Source organism: Onychostruthus taczanowskii, unplaced genomic scaffold, assembly GCF_017590055.1.
Source record: "Onychostruthus taczanowskii isolate IOZ18803 unplaced genomic scaffold, ASM1759005v1 scaffold65, whole genome shotgun sequence".
Classification (NCBI taxonomy): domain Eukaryota; kingdom Metazoa; phylum Chordata; class Aves; order Passeriformes; family Passeridae; genus Onychostruthus; species Onychostruthus taczanowskii.
This window is the reverse complement of record NW_024504233.1, coordinates 4,781,634-4,802,773: the sequence shown is the minus strand read 5'-3', so window position 1 is coordinate 4,802,773 and position 21,140 is coordinate 4,781,634. Positions and strand designations below refer to the sequence as shown.

At 44.2% G+C, this 21,140-nt stretch overlaps 2 protein-coding genes across 8 annotated transcripts in view; one reads left to right on the top strand and one right to left on the bottom strand.

Moving 5' to 3' along the window:
• Positions 1 to 2,501, top strand: part of TPR (translocated promoter region, nuclear basket protein) — a 34,221-nt gene extending 31,720 nt beyond the window's left edge. For 4 of the 6 annotated variants that reach the window (XM_041420687.1, XM_041420684.1, XM_041420688.1 and 1 more), the window contains exons 49-51: positions 365 to 483; positions 1,343 to 1,441; positions 2,293 to 2,499. In XM_041420687.1, coding sequence (XP_041276621.1) covers positions 365 to 483; positions 1,343 to 1,441; positions 2,293 to 2,348 — 274 coding nt within the window. In that variant the 3' untranslated portion in view covers positions 2,349 to 2,499. Of the gene's footprint in view, positions 1 to 364; positions 484 to 1,342; positions 1,442 to 2,292 lie in introns of all 6 variants that reach the window. The other 2 variants (XM_041420685.1, XM_041420683.1) reach the window with 2 other exon arrangements.
• On the bottom strand, positions 2,453 to 20,655 carry PRG4 (proteoglycan 4). 2 transcript variants are annotated; one of them, XM_041420690.1, is made up of 13 exons: positions 20,623 to 20,655; positions 19,974 to 20,072; positions 17,599 to 17,721; positions 15,413 to 15,532; positions 12,043 to 12,144; positions 8,437 to 10,506; positions 7,120 to 8,319; positions 6,178 to 6,264; positions 5,522 to 5,661; positions 4,682 to 4,838; positions 3,863 to 4,042; positions 3,598 to 3,723; positions 2,453 to 2,649 (listed from the first exon to the last, which is right to left on the bottom strand). In XM_041420690.1, the coding sequence occupies exons 2-13, from the start codon at positions 20,068 to 20,070 to the stop codon at positions 2,546 to 2,548; spliced, it is 4,506 nt and encodes a 1,501-aa protein (XP_041276624.1). In that variant the 5' UTR covers positions 20,071 to 20,072; positions 20,623 to 20,655; the 3' UTR covers positions 2,453 to 2,545. The 2 variants fall into 2 exon arrangements, with proteins under 2 accessions (XP_041276624.1, XP_041276623.1); XM_041420689.1 differs by having other exon boundaries at positions 7,120 to 10,506.
• Between the last annotated feature and the right edge of the window lie 485 nt (positions 20,656 to 21,140).

Below are 21,140 nucleotides of genomic sequence, written 5' to 3'. Positions count from 1 at the left end.
GTGTAATACAGAAAATCACTCCTCATGCAAAGCACACATCTATGATTAAGTCACCCAGTTAAGACAGTGCATGTACAAAAGATGAGGCACAGGGCTGGAATAAGCAGTTCTTAGTGAATTTTGTAGATTAATAATTTTGTTTTTTGCTTTACAAGTGCAACTTACAATATTTATAATAATTGCTATGTTTTGTAGTATGGTGAAGTTAAGATCTAAAAGGGGAGAGTTTATCATTTTATGCTATATTTTACTTTTGATTTTCATTGAATCTTTGTGTTCCAAGACAGAGGTTGTTTTTTTCTGGACCTTTTTGAAGCTATGCAAATATACTTACATGGTTCTCCTCCTCCACCTTCCCTTCTAGCATTACTTCAGAAGCAGGCCTAGAAATCGATAGCCAGCAAGAAGAAGAATCTGTTCAACCATCTGATGAGTCAGATCTTCCTTCAACTAGTCAGGATCCTCCTTCCAGTTCATCTGCAGGTACAGAATAATCACAATAATAGTTCGTACCTTTTCATTAAGAGTGGGAATTCCTTTGTCCAACATCGTGGCTGGTAGCCAGTGTTACACAAAATAAGATAAAACTCTTAGAACCACAGACTCATAGAATGGTGGAATGGCTCTTAAAGCCCATGCAGTACCACCCTGCCATGGGCAGGGACACCTTCCACTAGACCAGGTTGTTTCACGCTTTGTCCAGCCTGGCCTTGGACACTTCCAAGGACCCACATCTTCTCTGGGCACCCTGTGCCAGGGCTTCCCCACCCGCACGGAGAACAATTCTTTCCCAGTACCCCATCTGACCCTGCCCTCTGGCAATGGGAAGCCATTCCTTTTTGTCCTGTCCCTCCATCACTTGTCCCAAGTCCCTCTCCAGCTTTTCTGGAGCCCTTTTAGTCACTGGAAGGGGCTCCAAGGTCTTCCCAGATTATTTTAGAGCAAAATCATAATTTGATGCCTGTACATTCTTTGGTAAACCATTTTTCCTTGGACCACAGTAACTGGAGTAGGCCAAAAAAGAATAACACTTCGTAGAGCAAACGTTACTGATTTATCCACTGGCATATTTGATGTCAGTTTTAAAATATTTTTAATTAAATTGTCAAACAACAATAAGTTAATCTCTATTGAGTTATCAATTAACCTCCTTGTATAGAGAGCAAAAGAAGTCCCAGACTTGTTTTGGAGCTTTTATTTATTTTTGAGGAGAGGTCAGTGAAATTGAAGGAGGCACCTTCGTCATTCTAAAGTAAAGAAAGCATAACACATACGAAAACATGTAAAGATGAGAACCTGGCAGGCACAGCCACCCTTTCTTTCTGCACTGCCTCTCCCACAGACACGAGCAGCACTCAGCCCAAGTCCCTGCGCCGTGTCCGGCTGCAGCCCCCGACGCTGAGGACGGGCGTGCGTGGCCGGCAGTTCAACAGGCAGAGGGGTAAGTGCTCCTGGCTGCTGCCAGCCAGGCAGGGAGGGAGTGACACAGCAGCCCTGCCCTCGAGTTTGGTGTGTGACCCTAAGAGCTCTAGTTTGGGTTTAGTGTGTTAGGCTGAGCAGGGTTTGGACAGGCAGACTTCCTTCTGCCGTAGCACCTGGCTCTTATCAGTAGAGAGGATGTAAAAGGGCATTGGATCTTCAAAGTTTTAAAGTAAGGTTTCAGAAGTCTATTAGGACAGCAGTTTAGAAACTTCTGGTTTTAGCATTAGAGGAATTTCCATTTGGTACATTAAGGATTCCAGTTATATCAATGTGTACTCATTGAAAAAAGCTTTATTGGAAGTATTACAGGTTTTTCAGTGTAATAGAGTTAAACCATGGCAAGAAATTATTTTTGCAACTTCTGTATTTAAAAAAAAAAAGCCTTTGATGGATTTTGTTCTGTTTTGCACTATTTTAACATTGTCGAAGACTCAATATTAACATTGAAATATAGATTAGCTGGTATTAAGGGGAAAAAATAAGGAGGTGGGACTAGGATAGATTTTCTTCCATCTGTCACCATTTTTTTAAATAACAAAAAGAGGGACTAACTTATTTCAGATGTTCTAAGAGTCTTCTGCTCATTGGTTTGGTTCAGGATCACAAGTCACCCCCAGCCTTTTGCATGACATAGGTGACATGTGCATGTGTCACCAGGCTTAGGGGCCAGAGGGGGAACTTGAACTACTGTATCAGAAGGGAACCACTCCACTGCCCTGACAATTCTTTAGGGAAAGATGAAGTATCACCTGTGCAATGGTTGATTAGAAGGGTTTGTACTAATGCACTTGTTTTTTTTTCCCTGCACAGGTGTAACTCATGCCATGGGAGGCAGAGGAGGCCTGAACAGAGGAAACATTAGTTAAATGAAATGTAAAGGACTTCCAGCTGTGTATACAAAATGCCAGTTTGCCTGTGATTGCTTAGTGTAATGAAGCCAGAGCTTGAAGCAGCATTTTAATACTTAGAGTTGTGTGCACATATTTCAATGTCTTTTATTAATAAAATTAAAAAAAACATTGACATCCAAATGGCATCTTGATTTAAACTCCTCTGCTGTGCCTCACTTGCTGGGACAGTTGTACCAGTCTTTGGTTACAGTCTTTCCTGTGAGAGCAGTAACAGGTCGTGCTATTCTTTTGCCAACATCCAAACTGTAGTACCGATCTGAAAAGAAGAGAGGTCACAATTAAATTCCAGAGACTGTATTAAATTCATGGGAAGAATTCACAAACTCAAGCCTTCATTTTAATGTTACTTAGGCCTGGATAACAGATTTACTGTTCCATGTGCATACAGGGAGCTGAGAGGCTTCAACAATAAATTTGTCCTCAGCTTTATTTTTCAGGTGTCCTTGGTTACAGTAAGTTTTATGGCATTGCTAATAATTAAATCTGTCCCAAGAGCAGGAGCAGGGAAGAATGTTCTTGTGTGGCTAGAACAGAGAAATAGTCTTAAGAATTTGGAAATCAAAGTAACTACATCCACAACAATCCTGCACTCACTACAGAAGTGGGAAGTCCATGGTCCCTGAGTGTGAATGAGCCTGTGAGGCTGATTCCTCCAAGGTGAGGAATTGGATCTTACTGACAGGGCCTTTAATAGCCTGTATTTGTGTATGGCTTGTCCTTAGAGCTATTTAGTTTTTTGAAAACTGAGGAATGCTTCTACAGGATCCTGGCTGGGGGAATGAGTCTGCCTAGGATCACAAATAATTTTTCTGAGCTAAGTCAAGTGGTTCATCTCTCTCCTTTTTGTGTTGTGTCAGAAACATAAGTTCCATAGAAGCCATTTAAAAACTTTCTGTGTTGTGATCCAAAGACTTCAGTCTATCATTAACATAATCTGTCATTTAAGGTTTGTCCCTTTACAAGGCTGAACTCACTGGCAATGCATTCCCCAACTGGCTGCTTTGAACCTCTGTATTTCATTGCTGCATGTTGTCCTGTAACTACTGATTTTTAATAGAAACATCTTTTGATTATGGGCAACACTTTAATTCTCAGGACTTTTTAGTAGCGCTGAAAGTAGGACCACAAATGATAACAGGAGCTTCTTTCTTCCCCACCCCCATATCTTTTGAGGTCTATAGTGATGTGCTTTAGTTTTACTTACTGTAAGAGAAGGCGTAGTAGTCATAGCCATCGGGCTTGTTCTGGTTGGGCACGGAGAGAGTTGAGTGGACAACTTTGGGGAGCCCTCTCCAGTACGTTGTCATTTGGATTTCCTTGCGCAGAACTCCTGCAAGCAAAAGGAACTCTCCTTGAGGAGCTGTGGCACTGCTGTGGCACTGTGTCCCCTACAGCCATTGAAACCTTACAAACACAATGTTGTGTCAGAGGTGAAAGCATCTGTGTAAGAGAGCCTTAGTGCCACTTACCAGAGGGGTGGGAGTTGATCCTGACCGTGCGGATGACGGTCGGCATTCGCACAGCACGCTGGAAGCGCCGCCGGATGACAACTCTGGGGACAAAGGCTGGGTATCTGATGGTGACCCGGGCTCTTCTTTGACACTTCTTGGCTGGCTCTTGTCTGTACACATACTGCTGCATGTTCCCATCTAAAACACATTTGTTTTGTTAGTTTAAAAAAATAAATCCCCCCCAAAAAACCACCTAACCACCAGCTTGATCAGGTATGAAAATGTCATATTGCTATCACACACAGGGAATCAATAACAACATTCTTGTGGTGGCGGTACAGCATTCATGTAAGATAAGGAAAATACTTTAAAATAGGAAATCAGAAATAATATTGCTATCACACACAGGGAATCAATAACAACATTCTTGTGGTGGTGGTACAGCATTCATGTAAAATAGGAAATCAGAAATAGAGATGGAAATTTCCACACATAGTTATGAACTAGCAAGATTGAAGCCTTCCCTTCTCTAATTAACTTGAGACTAAAATAGCTTTACCACCGGATGAAACTTACTTCAATGTCCAGCCACTGCAGTGCTAGATTCCTGGATTCTCACCCTTACAGATCTGGTTTAAAATGCACTGAAAGACCTCCAAGTTCTAATACAAATTTTTTAAAGCTTCAGGCTATTTTTGAGCACCTGGAACACTGGCATCATTTATGTTTCTGTGTTTGAAAGAAATAGGTCTTGGATCAAGAGAAACAGTGAATTCCTGACTAAGGCAATTCAAGCACCTTTTGATGTTTCCTGAACTTCAGGAATACAAGACATACCTCTTTTGATAAAATAAACAGATTCTGGTCTGTTGTTGTATCTTGCCACAGGGAGGGTTGCTACTATTCTCCCACTTAACCCTGCAAATCCAGTTGCGAGAGGTTTGGGATAGCCATTATCCATAACACCATTAGTGAAGCGCCAGTACAGGGGACCCTGAGCATTTAAGGAGGAGAAAAAAAACAAAAACAAAAGAGCTTTAGAGGAAATTAATTCCTGGTTATTCAACTACAAAACAAACATGAAGAATAATCCATAAATCCGTAAAAAAGCAGTAGCACTTTGATAGCTACATTGTAAATCTGACTGGAATCACTCCTACATCCATACAAATGGGATAAAACTACTACAACTTTAAGTACCTCTTGCAGCCTTTTAACCTTTGAGTAGGGTTGGAGGATCTTAGAGGCTAATTTTTAAGAGGGGTTACTGAACAAAGGGGTTTCCTTTCTAAAGCCCTTAAATTTTCATAGATATAACAAGCAGCTTGAATTCCAGGACTGTGTGATTTATTGGGAAGTAACTGCATGACAGCTTTAATGAGACACGTGCATTTCATTAGCATTCTATTTCAGGTTGGGAAACACACTAGGAATAAGTTTAGGCAATCTTTTTCCCCAGTATCCAGTCTGAACCTCCCTGGTGCAACCTAAGGCCCGTTCCCTCTCATCCTGTTGCTGTTCCCTGGGAGCACAGCCCGACTCCCCCGGCTGTCCCCTCCTGTCAGGGAGCTGTGCAGAGCCACAAGGTCCCCCTTGATCCTCCTTTCCCCCCGGCTGAGCCTCCCCAGCTGCTCCTCATCAGCCTCGCCCCACCCTGCCGGCCGGGACCGCTCCCACCTTGATGAAGAAGGTTTTCCCATCGCAGTTGCACCTGGAGAAGACGGAGTCGATGGGCGAGGGGATGCCCCAGCCGTCGGTGATCCGGCGGGGGTTGGTGGTCGGAGGGGTCCGGCCGTTCAGCAGCCAGTAATAGTGACCTGGAGGGGGGGACAGGCGTGAGGGGCGCCGGGGACAGCACGTCCTGCCCCGGGGGACAAGGCTGAGCCGGCCCCATGAGGGATCGGGGGACTCGGACTCTGGGCTCGGGAGAGTTTCCTGAGGGGTGAGGGGCACCGGGACGAGTGAAAAAGGCAAAAAAGGAGGAAGAGCGACGGGGCAGGAGGAGGAGGAGGTAATGAAGGTGAAGGTGAAGGATTGGGTTCGGGAAAGATGAGGGAGGGAGAAGGAGGAGGCTGGGGCAGGTGAGGGAGGAGCTCCGGCGCTGTGCGGGGAAAGAGGAGGGCCGGGGCCGGAGCAGGTGAAGGGGGGCCGGGGCTGGTGAAGGTGAAACGGGGCCAGGCCGGAGCCCGTGGAGGATGCGGAGGGCCGGGGCCGGAGCCGGAGCCGGAGCCGGAGCAGGAGCAGGAGCAGGTGAAGGTGAAACGGGGCCGGGGCTGGTGAAAGTGAAACGGGGCCACGCCGGAGCCCGTGGAGGATGTTCGGAGCAGTCTCACCTCGGAAGACGGCCAGGGTGCCATTGGGCAGGGCCACCATGCCGTCCGCTGGCTTGCCGCTGCACAGGTCCTTCTCGTCGTTCTTCTCTGCAAAACACAGCCAGGTGGGTTTGTTTAAGGTTCCACAGGAACCGCCTTAGCTTTCCCCTCGGCCCCGCCGGTGGGCCAGGGATTAATTCCTCATCGGGGACGTGTTCTCTGGGAAGTTCGGCTCTGGTGCAGCAGTGCCGAGTGACCAGGTGTGGGTGTCTTTGCTTATTGCCACCTAAGTGCCTGTAATTCAGGAAAACACCTACAAACACCTCGTATTCTACATGCTCTAGGATTTTATTGTTCCTTTAAGCTGGTTTAGCAGCTTCTCTTCCCTTTTGTTATTTCTTTAAAAAAAATAAATAAGCATTTATGCTTCCTTTCAGTTAAACAATTTTATGCAGTTAAATATAAAGGAACGATGAATCTCATTTAAATTGAAATTCAAGTATTTTGCATCTAAAGCCCTAATTTTTCCCCCCAAAATATCTTTCAGTATCTGATTCAAAAATTGCCCAAGAACCTGCAGACTGTGACTGATTAAAATAAAGAAAGGGTGTGAAAAACGCTGTGGCAGAAAGCAAGGCAAGAGAATTCTTGTCTCTTTTATATGATACTTTTAGTAGGTGGCTACAAAACACCAGGTTAGGTACCATGAGGGAGGGTAGATATGCAGCCTGACTTCCAGCAATTTTTTTCAGGGGATTTTGAAATTTGTCATTTTTTTCCTTGACTTTTTGTCTGTTTGCATCTTCAATGATAGCAAACAGAAGGAGGAGAAACTGATAGCGAACAATTTTCAGTAGGACTAATTACTGAAACAAATTAATTTAGATCGTGTTCTGAACTACCTGGAGGATTTAATTAACTCCACAGCTGCTGATGCTTTCATACCTGCTGGAATGCACTTACCTTGTGTTTCTCCAGGGAACATTGGCAGGTCCCCAACTTGTATTAAAGGCTTGTTTATTTCCGGTTCTTCTTTCGCTGGCAGAGTTTCAGGTTCAGTTGGATGAGGCTCTTCTGTGGCCTCAGTGACCTCCTGGAAATGTATTGTTGGCTTGGATGTCCCATTAAACACAAGATACATTTCCTCTATTGTGTCCTTTTTATCCCTTGTTGTGGTTTCTTTGGGAACTGTAGTTACCTCTTCTTTGGCAATACCAGGGGCCTTTTCAGTGACATCTTCCATTTCTTTTTCAGGTGTGGTGCCCATTTCTTTAATGGTTGTTACCTCTTTTTTACCAGGTGTCATCTCCACAATAACACAAGCAGCACCTGGGCTCTCTTTGTCTGCTGCTGGCCCAGCCTGCTCAGTGTCTGTAGTTGTCTCTTTTTCATTTGGTGTTACAGCCTCACCAGGCTGAGGAGTTGAATCTTCTTTGATGGTTGTTACCAGCACAGTGGGATTGGGCAAGGGAGCTGTGGCTGCTGTTGTTGCAGTCTTGGTGTCTGTAGAAGTTGTTTCTGATTCAGCTGCTGCAGTGACAGGTTCCTCGGCCGTAGGAGCTGTGTTTGGAAGGTCATCCATACCTTTAGGAGAATCACCTGGTTTAGCTGTTGTCACCATAGATACAGTAACTGTGTCTTTCCCAGTTGCAGCTGTGAAAATGTCTTTAAGCAGAGTAGTTCTGTCTTTCTTTGGTGTTGTTGTCTCCTTGTTCTCAATTGTGGTATCTGAAAGCATTGTCCCTGCCCCAGCTGTGGGGGAGTCCTTGCCAACAGTTGTGGGTTCAGCACTGCCCGGAGAAGCTGTGGCTTTACTGGCCTCAGGGGCTGCAGGGATGGTCGGAGAGTCAGAATCCTCTGCTTTAGGGGTGGTGGGAGAGTCTGCCTTGGTTGTTTCTTCTGGGGTTGTTTCTTCAGCTTTGGGGGTGGTGGCAGGAGAGTCTGCCTTGGTTGTTGGCTCCTCTGGGGTTGTTTCTTCAGGTTTGGGGGTAGTGGGAGAGTCTGGCAAGGTGGTCGGCTCCTCTGGGGTTGGCTCTTTGGGTTTGGGAGTTGTCGGCTCCTCTGGGGTTGCCTCCTCTGGTTTAGGAGTTGTTGGCTCCTCTAGGGTTGTTTCCTCTGGTTTAGGGGTTTGCTCCTCTGGTTTAGGAGTTGTCGGCTCCTCTGGGGTTGTCTCCTCTGGTGCTGGTGTTGTCGGCTCCTCTGGGGTCGGCTCCTCTGGTTTAGGGGTTGTCGGCTCCTCTGGTTTAGGAGTTGTCAGCTCCTCTGGGGTTATCTCCTCTACTTTAGGAGTTGTCGGCTCCTCTGCTTTAGGAGTTGTCGGCTCCTCTGCTTTAGGAGTTGTCGGCTCCTCTGCTTTAGGAGTTGTTGGTTCTTCTGGGATTGTCTCCTCTGGTTTAGGAGTTGTCGGCTCCTCTGCTTTAGGAGTTGTCGGTTCTTCTGGGATTGTCTCCTCTGGTTTAGGAGTTGTCGGCTCCTCGGGGGTTGTCTCCTCTGGTGCTGGTGTTGTCGGCTCCTCGGGGGTTGTCTCCTCTGGTGCTGGTGTTGTCGGCTCCTCTGGGGTTGGATCCTCTGGTTTAGGAGTTGTCGGTTCCTCTGGGGTTGTCTCCTCTGGTTTTGGAGTTGTCGGATCCCCTGGTGGGGGGGTTGTCTCCTCTGGTTTAGGAGTTGTCGGCTCCTCTGCTTTAGGAGTTGTCGGCTCCTCTGCTTTAGGAGTTGTCGGCTCCTCTGCTTTAGGAGTTGTCGGCTCCTCTGCTTTAGGAGTTGTCGGCTCCTCTGCTTTAGGAGTTGTCGGCTCCTCTGCTTTAGGAGTTGTCGGCTCCTCTGCTTTAGGAGTTGTCGGCTCCTCTGCTTTAGGAGTTGTCGGCTCCTCTGCTTTAGGAGTTGTCGGCTCCTCTGCTTTAGGAGTTGTCGGCTCCTCTGCTTTAGGAGTTGTCGGCTCCTCTGCTTTAGGAGTTGTCGGCTCCTCTGCTTTAGGAGTTGTCGGCTCCTCTGCTTTAGGAGTTGTCGGCTCCTCTGCTTTAGGAGTTGTCGGCTCCTCTGCTTTAGGAGTTGTCGGCTCCTCTGCTTTAGGAGTTGTCGGCTCCTCTGCTTTAGGAGTTGTCGGCTCCTCTGCTTTAGGAGTTGTCGGCTCCTCTGCTTTAGGAGTTGTCGGCTCCTCTGCTTTAGGAGTTGTCGGCTCCTCTGCTTTAGGAGTTGTCGGCTCCTCTGCTTTAGGAGTTGTCGGCTCCTCTGCTTTAGGAGTTGTCGGCTCCTCTGCTTTAGGAGTTGTCGGCTCCTCTGCTTTAGGAGTTGTCGGCTCCTCTGCTTTAGGAGTTGTCGGCTCCTCTGCTTTAGGAGTTGTCGGCTCCTCTGCTTTAGGAGTTGTCGGCTCCTCTGCTTTAGGAGTTGTCGGCTCCTCTGCTTTAGGAGTTGTCGGCTCCTCTGCTTTAGGAGTTGTCGGCTCCTCTGCTTTAGGAGTTGTCGGCTCCTCTGCTTTAGGAGTTGTCGGCTCCTCTGCTTTAGGAGTTGTCGGCTCCTCTGCTTTAGGAGTTGTCGGCTCCTCTGCTTTAGGAGTTGTCGGCTCCTCTGCTTTAGGAGTTGTCGGCTCCTCTGCTTTAGGAGTTGTCGGCTCCTCTGCTTTAGGAGTTGTCGGCTCCTCTGCTTTAGGAGTTGTCGGCTCCTCTGCTTTAGGAGTTGTCGGCTCCTCTGCTTTAGGAGTTGTCGGCTCCTCTGCTTTAGGAGTTGTCGGCTCCTCTGCTTTAGGAGTTGTCGGCTCCTCTGCTTTAGGAGTTGTCGGCTCCTCTGCTTTAGGAGTTGTCGGCTCCTCTGCTTTAGGAGTTGTCGGCTCCTCTGCTTTAGGAGTTGTCGGCTCCTCTGCTTTAGGAGTTGTCGGCTCCTCTGCTTTAGGAGTTGTCGGCTCCTCTGCTTTAGGAGTTGTCGGCTCCTCTGCTTTAGGAGTTGTCGGCTCCTCTGCTTTAGGAGTTGTCGGCTCCTCTGCTTTAGGAGTTGTCGGCTCCTCTGCTTTAGGAGTTGTCGGCTCCTCTGCTTTAGGAGTTGTCGGCTCCTCTGCTTTAGGAGTTGTCGGCTCCTCTGCTTTAGGAGTTGTCGGCTCCTCTGCTTTAGGAGTTGTCGGCTCCTCTGGGGTTGTCTCTTCAGGTGTGGGGCTGGTGGGGGGCTCGGAATCAGTTGCTGCTGCCTCGGTGGCGTCGAGGGTTGGGTCTTGTGTTGGGGGCAGGTCAGTTGGGTCCATTTCAGTCAGTGGCTCCTCTGTGGCATCAGGGGTCACATCTTCTGTACCCGGAGTGGGAGGGTCGTCTTCAGTGGCTGGTTCCTCTGTGGCTGGAGCAGGAGTGGTCACTTGGTTTTCAGGATCTACAGAACGAATACAAATTTGGTTCAGCCATTTGAATTGCCATGCGGGTAGGTATTGTCTGTAATTGCATTACACCCGTTAGCTGTAGGTGCTTCCTTTGAAATAGCAAGTCCTTTTTTAACGGCCAGACTAACCTGGACCAGGTGGAATGGGAGTTTCTTTTGTCTGCAAGGGACTTTGCAGCAGCTCAGCTCAGTTTTAGATGATCCCTTTTTGACAATCTGGCGCTGCCCCAGGTTCAGGGTTTAGTTTGGTGCCTGTAAGCACAGCTGCCTAGGGTTTCTTGCTGCTTTCATGGAAAAGAAGACACTTTAAAAATAGTCCTTCTAACAGAACACTTCCCTTCTCAGTCTGTTATTTTTATTTATTCCACTGCCGTGCTTTATAACTTAGTCTACGCCAACAACCTGGAATCGGCAGAGTGAGGTAGGGAAGCAGGATGAAAATAATTCCTGAACACAGAGCCCTGACTGCATCTCCTGCTGTATCTTTGTTCCTTGGGTTGTTTTCCTCATTGTGATGTATGGATTTAAGGCTCTCTTTACTTGTATTTATTGTTTTATTGATATGAGTCAAATTGTTATTCAGTAAGAGGAAGAGCAAATGCTTCTTCATTTCAATCTCTCCCTAAGTATTCTCTCTCCGAGATTTTGCAGATTAGTTCTGCTTTCACAAATGTTTGTGTTTAGTATGAGCAGAATATTACAGAATAGGTTTCACTCCCATCCCATGTATCTGAAATACCATAAGCTAGCTGGGATCCTGTTAATGGTTATTTGAATTTCCTTAATTTTCTTTCATTTAACCTACTATATGGTTTTTAGGGGTTTTTTTGTTTTTTGTTGTTGTTGTTGTTGGTTTTTTTGGGGGGGGGGGGTGGGGGTTGTTGATTTTTGGTTTGGTTTGTTTTTTGGGTTTTTTTGTAATAGGAAATTGGAACAGCAGAAAATAAGTACTCCAAATCTAAAACAAAAAGAAGAAGGGGGAGAGGATTAAAATATTGACTGACTTGTAGGGTCTTTTCAATTGTGCTTGAAGTTCAAACTGGTCTCCTGAGTTATCACTTCAAATGCTGTAACACAGTACCAAAGAACACAGGAAAGCAGCATATTTTCCAGTCAGAATAAATAAATAAGTGTGTTCACTGAAGCAGCATAAGGCCTGGCTTGATTGAAGCTAGAGGAACCTCCTAGGACATTTTCCTGTGCTGCCAGTTCATCACTGTCCCACCCTTCCTGTTCCAGCCACGGATGCTGTCCAAAACTGACAATGGTCCGTACCCTGTTTTTGGAGGATGTGTGTGACGACCCAGTAGAGACACAGGAGGCATCACCTCTCTGCACCGTCTGTGCTGAGTGAACTCTCCAAAGTCCTGAGGGCTTGGTGAGGTAATCAGTTTATAAACCAAGTGCTTCCAAGCTTGCTAACTGTCTGGTAATGTCTAGGATCAGCTTTCTATTTCTAGAGCAGGAAAATGGTCTTTAATTTTCCTTTAGGTAACACCCATCCTGGTGCATACATGCATACTTGCCTACCTTCCACAGCTTCCTCTGGTGACTCTTCCTCATCTGTGGAGGACCTTTTAGATGTTGATTTGTTGTCTGGAGGAGTCTCTGGGGTTGGCTTTTCTGTGTGTGCTGAAAGAGAGAGGTGCTTCCATTAACAGGTTATTTTATCTTTATAGGTACTTGGTGTCAACTGTATAAGAGTGATTACAAAATTTCAGTGACCATCTTCCATTTAAAACTAAGTTTCTCTTCATTTATGGGATTCTTTACACAAATATTTGTGTGAAAAACAGCACAAATACCCTTTTGATCCTGAAGTATTTAGTCACAGATGGGAGCAATATTTTTTCCAGAAGTTTGAGGTGAAGCATTATTAGCTAATGGCAATTTTGAGGTGGGAAAAGAAATTAATTCTGAGCAGAGCTCTAGTTCTGAAAATTTGTCTTATTTTTTTTCACTACAGATGACTTTTTACTACTTGACTTTCACTACAGATAAGTAACTCTAGTGGAAATAGGAGAGCTGTCATATTAACCAAGAATTTACTTTGATAATCCCCTTGCAGCTCTTCAGATGTGATAATTCTACACAAGTGATTGTTTTGGGGAGACATTTTGAAATAAATGGTTTCCTTGAAGCTGACAGGAGCTACAAAGCAGGCATGGACCAACATAGGTATTAAGCTAGCTTCTAGTAGGCTGAGTTTTTGGAGAAGTGGGTGGTTGTGTTCAGATTTTTCAGCTCTGAAGAGTGAATGGAAATTCGGTTGCATCCAGTAAGAGCCAGATAATATTTTGTAATTAATTGCTGGCCAAATTGTACGATTGGAAATTAGCTACTTGCATAGCCTTGTAGAAGGAACTTGTTAATTGTGAAGGAAATGTGATGAAGCTCAGGGAACTGGCCAAATTATTTTGATCCAACCAAGAGAGCTGGTAACTGCTAGAGGTGTGTGTAATCAGCTTTTTACAAAAGGAATGGGATTTTTGTCTCCAAGGGATGACCATGGTGTCAAAATATTTACTTTCACAGTGAGCTAGTGCTCAAAACAAGAAAGGTTGGGTATTGCACTATATCCTGAAACCTTTATTGAGGAAGAGAGAGAAATTGTAGTTGAAGCTGAATGACTCCTTTGAAAGCCAGTTGTTGGGGAGGGAAACGTTTTGCTTATGTGTGTGTACATGTATTCAGGGAATAAAGAGCTTCTGGAGGATAGGGAAGATAACAGTGAGCTCTGGGTATGCATTGTACACTTGGCTTTACTGTAGAGAAGAAAATGTTCAGAGGATGCTAAGCCAGCAAATTTATTCTAAGAGGTTTAACAGATTTCTTAGTTATTCACACATAGTATAAGTAGTAAAATACTGAGTACAGTGGTTTGGGGGATTTCTGCTGGATCTTTTGACCAAAACTGATAGCAAAGCTTAATACAGTACAGAAGAAACTCTAATCTTAGGAATGGTTGATTAATTCTTCATTACATTTTAACTGAAGAAATGAAATGGTTTAACAGCGTTTTGTGAGTGTTTGGGTGCGATTCCTCAGCAGAAAGAGGGAAATTCTAAGCAGCCTCACAGCAGCAAATTCACCTCAATATGCTTCCAAGACACTTCTCTAGACATTCAGTCAAAAATGCTGGATACAGACTCTATTTCAGTCTAAATTACTGGGCAGTTTTGTGGCAAAGCCAAGCTACTATCCCAGCATTTGGGGACCAAATGGGTGAAGAGAACCAAATGATAATTGTAACTTGTGTTGTGTGTCATGCTGTGGGCTTTGGGAATTGGCTGCCTTGGAGGTGGGCTGCTCTGTGGATGCAGCGATCCCGTGCCAGGCCACATATGTCAAGTGTGTTGACAGAAATTAATTTAGGTCTGTAGGTACCATAAAATTTAAGGACATTATGAAATTGAACATATTCTGTTGTTGTTTTTTAGAGTTCATTTGATGGTGTCCTGAAAGCTACATGAGGGTGGGACTGCACCTCCAGGTCTGTACCTTTGTGCTCAGCTGAAACCCCACCAGGCTCTGCAGAAAAGGACAGAACAAAAGAAGTGACTGCAGGTCAGTTGATTCTGCCCTGGACTGAACTTGCAGCCTAAAGGTAAAATATGTGTTTTCTTAAATTTTTTCTTGCTACACTGTGAACATGTGGCATTCAGTTCCTCCCTCCTGTCCCACAGGATGGGTTTCTGTGTCAGGCTGCTCTTCCCACATTGGATTTGAGATGGGGAGAATCTAGGATGTGCATCTCTAATATGCTGCCGGTGACTGTGGTGACCACAAGCAAGTGGTCTGGAGGTCCAGGTAGTGTTATCCAAAGGCACAGAGTAGCCATTCCCCACTTTTGGATGGGTGGGGATTTTAAGGGAGTTGTTTTTAGAAGATGAACTCACCTTTTTATTGCAATTTATTTATTCATCTGCTTAGTGGAAAAGGCCCTGGGGTTGCAGGAGACAGTGGCTAAATGTGTGCCCAGGTGGGCAGGAGGCCAGTGGCCCCTGGGCTGTGCCAGCCCTGGTGTGGGCACAGGCCCGGGTCAGCGGCTGTGCCCTGTGCTGGCCCTGCTGAGGGACCTCGAGTGCTGTGCCCAGTGCTGGTCCCTCGTGGCCAGAGAGACCTTGAGGGGCTGGAGCGTGTCCAGGGAAGGGAACGGAGCTGGGGAAGGGGCTGGAGCACCAGGAGGGGCTGAGGGAGCTGGGAAAGGGGCTCAGCCTGGAGAAAAGGAGGCTCGGGGGGGAAATTCTGGCTCTGCACAACTCCCTGACAGGAGGGGACAGCTGGGGGGGGGGGGGGGGTGTGTCAGGCTTTGCTCCCAAGAACATGGGATAGGACAAGAGGAAATGACCCCTAGGAGCACCAGGGGAGCTTTAGGTTCCCAGGCTGCCCAGGGCAGGAGTGGAGACCCAATTCCTAGAGGGATTTAAAAGCTATGTGAATGTGGCACTTGGGACATGTTTTAGTGGTGGCCTTCGCAGTGCTGGGGGAACGGTTGGATACAATGATCTCAAAAGGTCTTTTCCAAACTAATCTGTTCTGATTCCCCAGCTTCTCTCATTGAATTCTATTACTGATGTGCAGACCTTATCTTTACACACAGTATTCTGAGTAAGGGCTCTGCCAGAGCATGGCTAATGGCAAAAGAGCCTAATGTAAAATACGACTTTAACCTCAGAATTCACATCTTGGGGACGGCTTCCAGGATATCTACCTGTATGTTTCCATAAAGTGTTCATGTTTGAGAAGCTGGCCAATTTGTTTGTGAAATTCGGTTTTGTTATGTTTTGTTTGTTTTGTTCTGTTTTATGTTTTTCAGTTGTTACCCACACTGTTTTGTTTATGGTAAAGCACCTCTGCTTAAATATGACTTTGTGAAACAGACAGAGAAATGTCTTACCCTCTTTACAGTACTTGACGTAGTCTGGGCAGCATTTTCCGTATCGCTCACAGTCGGCGTCGCAGTCACACTCCCTTCCCCTCTCGAAGGCTTCGAAGCAGCGTCCCTCGCAGGAGGCGGCTGTGGAGGCAGAGCAGCACAGTCAGGCTTTGGGCCAGCTCGTGTGCAACGCTGGGACCTCTCTACAGTGAAGTCGTTGGCTCGAGCTGGTGCCAAGAGCAGCTCCATAAAATCAGGCTCTTATCCCGGTCTGATCCAGGATTTGTCTGTAATGTGGGGTTTGGGTCAGGCAGTGCCATAAAGGGCACCGTGCCATGGCAGTGACCATTGGATTGACAGTGCAATAAAACCTGACCGCCGCGTTCACTTTAGCCAGGTCCCACCGTAGGAGGGTTCTGCTTCCCCAGCCACAGAGAGGTGATCTCAAGAGTGATATTTAAATTCTGGGTTTGCAGGAAGGTGTTCACCAGGGTATCCCTTTACAACAAGAATGATGTGTCTACCAAAGCATTTCTGAAAAATAATTCACCTAATTAGGTCACAACCGAGTGGTTGTGACCTGGTGTGTCCAGGCAAACACTGCAACCTAGTGTGAACAGGTTAGCCAAGTTACCCCAAGAGACCAGTTTGGAACTGTTTAATACAGTTCTTTAATTATTAGTACTAAAGGACTATATACCATATTTTGACATGACTTTAATATTTCATGTTTGGTTAACTTCTGAAACTTCACTGACCAAACTATTTCATATCAAATAATGACTATGTTGTGTTAGAAAGAGTGTGCACAGCTATTAGACTTCAGAAAAAGCACTTTCTCTACAAAGAGTGTGCACAGCTATTAGACTTCAGAAAAAGCACTTTATGTAGGTTTCTATTGAAGTCATTGTCTCTGGGGCACACAAGGCATAAAATCATGTTTTACAGTTAAATCAGTATCAAGAAAAATTAGGATTGCTGTATAGGCAGATTCTGAACATCTTTGGATTAATGCAGTTGTGGAATTAAGTGTTGAGCCAGTGGATCCATCCCACATGCACAGGTGAGAATTATTTTTATTATCTTAGGGAAAAATTTATTCAGAAATAATGTCTGGCATTTCTGTCACTTAGTGTTGATTCCACACTCACTGGGCAACAGTCCTTAAGCAGACTGCCTGCATCCTTTCAGGATGGCACCTATTGTGCTTGCCTGGACTCACTGATTTGGAGTAGAAAAGGGAAGACTTCCTCTAGTCTTAAACTTTCGGTTAAATGTTGTGCAGAAGCCAGAATACCTTTAGAATCTGACCCACAATGAATAAATAACCTCCATAATTAAAATGCCTCACTTTGCATCTTCAGCTGTGAGAAATGCTGATGTCCCCCCACAAAGCTAAATGAAGATAGGGAAGACTGAAGGGCAAAGTGTCCCCAGTGTGTGTCAGGGCAGCAGAACTGGAATTTTAGGGAATGCTAGGTCTGCATTTTGAACAACACTCAGTGGTGTAGCTGATTCTGAGAAGTATTTGTTACTCCTGTAATTCTACTGGAACCACAGTATAGTGTAACAAACTACTGTTATCCAAATCACTGACATTTCTGACAATGGTGATTGCTAAGAAAATGCTTTTAATGGTCAGTAAAGCAATAATCTGTTTTTATTTACATTGTACAGTTTTGCCTATAAATAAGGCATAAATTAATACTCATCCAAACACATTTTCCAGCAGACTCTGGACATGGTTCTGATCCAGAGTCAATTTCTGTCCATGGAAGGACACCCTGGCTTTGGATTAGACCCCACAGCATCCACACTTCTTAAATTTGAGTTGGAATATGTCAGAATTTCTTTCTGCAAAACCCTAAATTGGCTTTTAACCATTTCTTTTTTTTTGTATAAGAGACAGACACATGCAGTACAAATACACTAAGGAGTAGAAAACAAACAGTTTTTGCTAATCTTGCCTAGTTCTGCTTTTGTAAAAAGCAAAATTCTTTGCTTGGAAATAACCTGTGGATACACAATTTTCTTTGGATTGCAAGAGGTTACCCTGAATATTTGAGGGGAGCAACAATACATGTATGAGAGGGAACAAGGACACAGCAAACCAACAGACATTTAAGCATTCAGAGAGGAGACACTGGTGTGGTAGGGAGCTGGGAGTGGAATTTGAGGAGAGGAACTGGCTGTGTTTGGGAACTTACCCACTATGCAGACTTTCCTGAAGTCAGGGCAGCACTCCATGTAGTGGTGACAGTTAAAATCACACTGGCAGTCATGCTCTCTAGAATACCCTGACCCACATCTCCCTGTACAGCTCGATACATCTAAAATCACACAACACTGGTGTAAGCATTGCCCAGCCACAACGGTCCTTAAGGTAATGCTGAATGGAAAAGAGCTAAAGTTTCTCTCTTTTTTTCCTACAGAATGTGGTTTCCTCACTCAGTACTGCAGAAGCTGAGGGCCTGGTGTGACCCCTCCTGAAGGTGTGGGGAGCAGAGGTTTGCTCTGAGCCAGCCTGAGGACCACCAGCAGCACATGTTCAGGTTAGAGGGGTCTTCCACTGAGATAACTTAACCCTTTTCTTCTGAAAACTAAGGAATCCTTGAGTATTGGTTCTGTATGTATGACCACAGGCTTCCAAACTAACCCCTTAGACAGTATATCAGCTCTGCTGATTTACTCTCCAATTTGATTCACCCTCTGTATAATAGGTGTGCATCTGCACACCCATACCTGACAGACCCTCTAGGTGTTTGATTTTTACTGTTGGTAATGCTGTTCCTAATAACCCATCTAATCAGGTTAGCTTGCAAACTGGAGAGCACTCTCATAATAAATACAGGTCCCTGAAACCACTTTTACTGGAAGTTTCCAAATCTGCCTACTCCCTACACTATATTTATTCCCTGATGTCAGGGAAGAATTTGGTATCAGCTCTAAGGTTAAGAACAGTTGGGATCTAGCCCTGTAACTCCTATGAAGTACATTTTGTTAATTAGAAGATTATGTACTAGCACACTAACAAAAGTTCATCCCCACAATGACTTTACTGCCAGACTGCTGGGAAATGCTGGATAACAAGAAATGGTGCAGATAACAGGTGATAAAACAAGACACCAGGAGGTGTCTTGCTTTAACCTGGAGCATTCCAGCTTGGCAGTGCCTTGCTGCCTTCTTCTGCCAAATCAGATATTCACCCTGCAACCCTCCCCTTCCTCTGTGAAATCTCTGCTAACACAACCAGCTAACAGCTTCTTCTGGAAATGAAACATGCAGGACCACAAGTGAAGCGTCCCTAAATACAAACAAAGAAGCTGAACAATCAGCAAGCCCAAACAGATAATCAGCTGAAACATTGAGAAACAACAAGGAAATAACATGTAACACAACACAACACCAAAGACAATTTCTAGCAGCACACACTCCACGTGTGTGTGTCTGAAGGAAAAGCATGGGATAACAAATATTATATCTATTACATATACTGTGATTTTCAAACAGTACTTGTAATGCTTGTGACCACTTTGCCACAAAGAGAAAAGTGGAACGAAGGGATAACTGGAGACATTAATGAACTTGAGTTACTGGGCTATTAATACAGCAGTTGAAAACACAAAATGGACATCTTCCTTTCTGGATGTATGCCCAATATATTGAACCCTTCTTCCTTTATGGAAAGAAAATAAGTCCAGTAGTTATATGGAAATATGTAGTAGTCCAATAGTTGCACCTCTTCATTAATTTCTTTTATGACTTGCAAGTTATGGAGTTACTTGTAAGGAAAATGCCTGAATGGTCCTGGTTGCTGTTGGCAAAAATCTTGATTTTTGCTGAAACTGGTGGAAAGGCATCAGTTATCAAGGGGTCAGTGTAAGGTCATATCTGGCATGGGGTGTGCCCTGAGGAACTTCTCAGATACATGGCACTGTGCCTTCTGCTATCAAGTAGTAATAATTTTCTACCAGCAAGTAATGCCTAGTGTCATCCCCCTGAAAATTTGAGAGCTATTAGAGAACTGCAACAGCACAGGATTTGCTAGAGGGCATGTTCTGCTTCACCATAACAGTGTTACTTTAGTAAGGAATCAATTATAGAGCTTGAAGTATTATTAGACAATTCCCCTAATTTGCCTCACTGGTGTAACAATGGTGCATTTAACGGGAAAGCACTTAGCAAGGTAGAGACATTTCTTTCCCTGAACTTACTGAAATATTTCTAGCCAACCTTTGTGGATATTCTCATGTTAGATTCTTCCTAAATCAAACTGCAAATCACTAGGGCTAAATACATTAGTATGAGGGCAAGAGGCTCTGTAAACTGTCTACAGAAAAAGTAATCGATTCATACACATTTTGCATTACATTTATATTTTTATGTTATTCCTCAAAAAAAGAGGACCATGCTGCACTAAAATTTATTTATGAAAATATTCAGTGATGATAAAACAATCATATTTTCTATCTGAATAAAGTTCTAGGACTTAGTATTTTTATTATATTTTTGAAATATTCTTAATGTGTATCAGGCACACACTGTTTAGACACCCTCTCTTCAGCTTTGTGTGTTACAGTACCTTGAGAAGACACTTCTGGAATCAAGGACAGTGAAAGGACCACCAGGGATAAGCAAAGTATGTTCCATATGATCATAACTTTCAGGTACGACATCATTCCTAAAAAGAAATAATCTCACATCACTACCTGCCATTCACTTAATTCATAATTTTTAAAATGCTGTGCATATCTTTATATATGAGTAGTTTGATAAAAACATAAAATAAATAATAAAACTGTTAAAGGAAAAATTGCTGATTTAGAATTACTCCATAAATTCCCTCTTGATTATTAGTCAATTAGGCTTTAAATTCTGTAATAAGATTGTAGAAATTCATTATTAACAAGTAATAGAAATAAATTTTTGCAGAATTCTATTGCATGAAGACTACAGTCACAGTCGTCTTCTAACATGGGTACACTTCAGCACAACAATGTTGAAAGTTATAATACTGATAAATGAAAATCTATAATAAAACCAAATACTGACAGAACATTAGTTATTCAGCAACATAATTTTATAAACCATAACCTAACATTGAAATATGTTAAATGGAAATTAGACTAAAAGTAAATCTTCTTTCAAAATGAAAACTTTGGATTTTCTGTCCCAGTTCCTTGTTCTCCTATTGAAGAAGAGCTCTGAGTAGAGACAGGTGTAGCACTTACCTAGCAGAGAGTGCGTCTGCTCCCAGGGCTGTTCCAGAGTCCTTATATATTGCTTTGGAGCTGTGCTGGGGTCAGGTAATTAGGCAGCTTGTTAAACACACCACCAATGACAGCTCATGACAGCAAACTTTCCACAGGGCTTGGAAGAGGGCCCGGATGACTAGACTAACACAACATCTGGAAAATACTCCCATTAAGAAAAACGATTACAGAAAAACTAAATAGGGACTTACTAGTCAAAACACATTTTGATTACTGAGAGAAATGAACAAATTGTCCTCAATGCAGCTGGAAGGCATTAGAGAGTATTGCAGAGCAATAAAAAATCATCAGAAGCAAATGCTGAGTGTATTTTCTTTCCTGTCAAATGGAGCTTAGGTGACAGTAGCCTGAAATGATGCAGTTTTATCTGCTACTGATGGTGTATCTTCTCCAAAAAGTTGAGAGCTAATTCATACAGACATAAGTAATTTACCACTTGCACTGAATATTTTGTACTTTCCCCTGAACTGAATGGA